The 3,215-nt window shown below is 52.6% G+C and overlaps 1 protein-coding gene across 1 annotated transcript; it reads left to right on the top strand.

Moving 5' to 3' along the window:
• Positions 1–464: 464 nt before the first annotated feature.
• On the top strand, positions 465–2,921 carry LOC127760792 (mannan endo-1,4-beta-mannosidase 2). The gene is made up of 5 exons (XM_052285087.1): positions 465–1,041; positions 1,136–1,333; positions 1,517–1,639; positions 1,762–1,979; positions 2,090–2,921. Exons 1-5 carry the CDS (start codon positions 643–645, stop codon positions 2,487–2,489), a joined length of 1,338 nt encoding a protein of 445 aa, XP_052141047.1. The 5' UTR covers positions 465–642; the 3' UTR covers positions 2,490–2,921.
• The last annotated feature ends 294 nt before the right edge of the window (positions 2,922–3,215 follow it).

Below are 3,215 nucleotides of genomic sequence, written 5' to 3'. Positions count from 1 at the left end.
ATTTAAATTTTCAACTTTAAATTTGGAGTTGATTTTAGGGTTTTTTTCATCGAAGTTTATTTTTCAGTCTTTGACTTTAGATTACTAAGAACACATATATAAAAGTTTTATTTATAAATTATTTTTTGTTTGTAAATATGCCGTTAGGACCTAAATGGCCTCGCACACCCCTAAAGGGTCTAATGCGCTGCACAGGTTGCCAACTTGCAATCACAATGAGCCTAACCATTTCTAGTGTTACTTACTCCATTTCAGTAAGGTAATCAACCAAGCAGGCCTACATGCCCCATTTTCAATCTCTTTCGATACCATACTCAGATTTGGAATTCTGGACTGTCGGTTACTCGGTTTCGTGCTAATGGCAAGTTCACCAAGGACAACATCACAATTGTAACTTCCTAAAAGGTCCTAGAAGCAAAAGAATCCCTCTACCATCACAGGTTAACTACCAAGCCCGAGCTACTCCTTAAACACTTTCACAGGCAGTGGCAGTGGAACTGCTGCTCAGCTCCTCCTACTACTCCACCACTGACCACTCCACTCCACCTTCTAGAACAATCCAGAGGCTCTCCCACTCCGCATGGTCTTCCCATAGCAACCCCAAGACCATCGCACAAGCGCAACCGAGCCGCGCCGGCAACAATGGCGGTGGGCAACGGCCTGATCCTGTACCACATCCTCGGGCTGGCCTCCTGCATCGCGCTGGTCTACTTCTCCCTCGGCGAGGTGGACCTCCGCGACGCCCTGCCATCCCTCCCGTTCTCGGGCGGCGCCTCGCGCGCGGCGGCGGCGTCCCTGCCCTTCGTGGAGCGGCGCGGCAAGCGCCTCTTCCTGGACGGCCGGCCCTTCTACATCAACGGGTGGAACTCGTACTGGCTCATGGACCTCGCCGTGGAGCCGAACACCCGCCCCCGCGTGTCCAGCATGTTCCGCACCGCAGTCTCCATGGGCCTCACCGTGTGCCGCACCTGGGCCTTCAACGACGGCTCCTACAACGCCCTCCAGCTCTCCCCCGGCCACTTCGACGAGCGCGTCTTCAAGGTAACCAAAACCAAACCCATCCATTCCCAAATTCCCCAGCAGTAAGAACGCGAGATGCCCACTGGTGCGGATGCTGATGCGCGCGCGCGTGCAGGCGCTGGACCGGGTGGTGGCGGAGGCGTCGGAGCACGGCGTGCGGCTGATCCTGAGCCTGGCGAACAACCTGGACGCGTACGGCGGGAAGCGGCAGTACGTGCGGTGGGCGTGGGAGGAGGGCGTCGGCCTCACCGCCTCCAACGATTCCTTCTTCTTCGACCCCGCCATCCGCGACTACTTCAAAGTCTACCTCAAGGTTAGTTAGTTTAGTTAGTTAAAAGTTAATCGCATCGAGCCCGGAGCTTAGCTTTCCGCCCTACTATTTGCTAATCAAGCCGCCATGGATTGATTAAGGGGAGATAGCTAGTGCCATAGAGTGTCGGTGGCTTTAGTACAGTGATTAATTAATTAATCTAGTTGCTTTTTACTGTGCGCGCAGACGTTGCTGACGAGGAAGAATCACTTGACGGGGTTGGAGTACAGGGACGACCCTACCATCCTCGCGTGGGAGCTCATGAACGAGCCCAGATGCACCTCCGATCCATCTGGTGACACTCTGCAGGTGAGTCACTGTCATATGGGCGACATGTGCCATTGTCAAATTACCTTAACCGCGACTTCAATTCTTGATGTGAATCTGGCAATAATTTGGTTGATCGGTGTTTGGTGTCTTTGGGTGTGCAGCGTTGGATGGAGGAGATGTCTGCGTACGTGAAATCGATCGACAAGAAGCACCTCCTCACCGTCGGCACTGAGGGGTTCTACGGCCCGACGAGTTCTCAAGAAAAGCTGAACATCAATCCGGGAGAATGGTTCCCCAACAACTACGGCGCGGATTTCATCCGCAACTCCAAAATACAAGACATCGACTTTGCTTCCGTCCATGTTTACCCAGACAATTGGTAACCAACCAACCAACCAACCAACTAGAGTATCACAAATGGAGAAGCTAACCAATAGCCAGAAATGGGGGAAACACTGAAGCTTAATTTGGATGATGAACTGATCGCAGGTTGCAGCACGCCAGTCTGGACGAGAAGCTCAAGTTCATGACGCGGTGGATCACCGCCCACGTGGAGGACGGCGACGGGGAGCTGGAGAAGCCCGTGCTGGTGACGGAGTTCGGGCTGTCGCACCAGGTGGAGGGCTTCGAAGACGCGCACCGGGACGTCCTGTACAGGGCGGTGTACGACATCGTCCACGGCTCGGCCGGGCGGGGCGGCGCCGCCGGCGGCGCACTCGTGTGGCAGCTCGCCGCTGAGGGCATGGAGGAGTACCACGACGGCTTCTCCATCGTACCCAGCGAGAGGCCGTCCATGATGCGGCTGATCAAGGAGCAGTCGTGCCGGCTCGCCGCGGTGAGGTACGGCGAGGAGGGGGCCAGGAAGGTCCTCAAGACGGTGTGCGCCTGATCGTTCTGATCGTTTCTTTTTTTAAAAAAAAAAATCACGTCCTAGCTTCTTGTCCTCTTGAAGAAAAGAAGAAGAAAAATCCAGCGACGAAATGCGCAGGAGAAAATCAGTGCGAAATCGCACGAAATAGAGTGTAATCAATGTGCGTGCACATCTGCGTGGCAAGGTTCTGCGCAGATCGGCGCCGACGTCTGCAGATCCGCCGACACGGCCCAGTGGCTTTTTTTTTTTTTTTTTTTTTTTTTTTTTGCCTTCTGTCTTTTGTGTGTGTTGTACGTGCCCTTGACCTTTGATATGTTAAATCATTGTCGAGTGGCAGGGGAATCCAGTTATATATAGTCATCGGACAGTGTATTTCTGCGCGGGAGGTTTTTATATAGCTGCCTGTAAGCATAATAAAAAGAGGCAAATACAACACTTAAAAGTGGAGCATCTCCAGATCTCTCTGCAGCTCATCGTGCATGTGATCAGGTAAAGCATTACTAAATCGATTGATATTGAGATGATTTTAATTGCGTCGCCCTGGTCCAAACTTTCAAAGACGGATGTCAGATTTTGCAATATGACTAGGCATCTAGGGTCACCTGAACAGAACAGATACATCTACAGGATTCAACTTCGATCCGACGGACGGCTCGAGATGATTTGCATATTTTCATGGGTTGTTTAGCATCAGCGGTTGCAATTCGGCCTCCGACGAACGGAAGGACGAGCACCGCGGCCTGC

This window comes from Oryza glaberrima, chromosome 1 (genome assembly GCF_000147395.1).
Source record: "Oryza glaberrima chromosome 1, OglaRS2, whole genome shotgun sequence".
Taxonomy (NCBI): domain Eukaryota; kingdom Viridiplantae; phylum Streptophyta; class Magnoliopsida; order Poales; family Poaceae; genus Oryza; species Oryza glaberrima.
The sequence above is the reverse complement of the archived record's forward strand: the minus strand, read 5'-3'. Positions and strand labels throughout refer to the sequence as shown.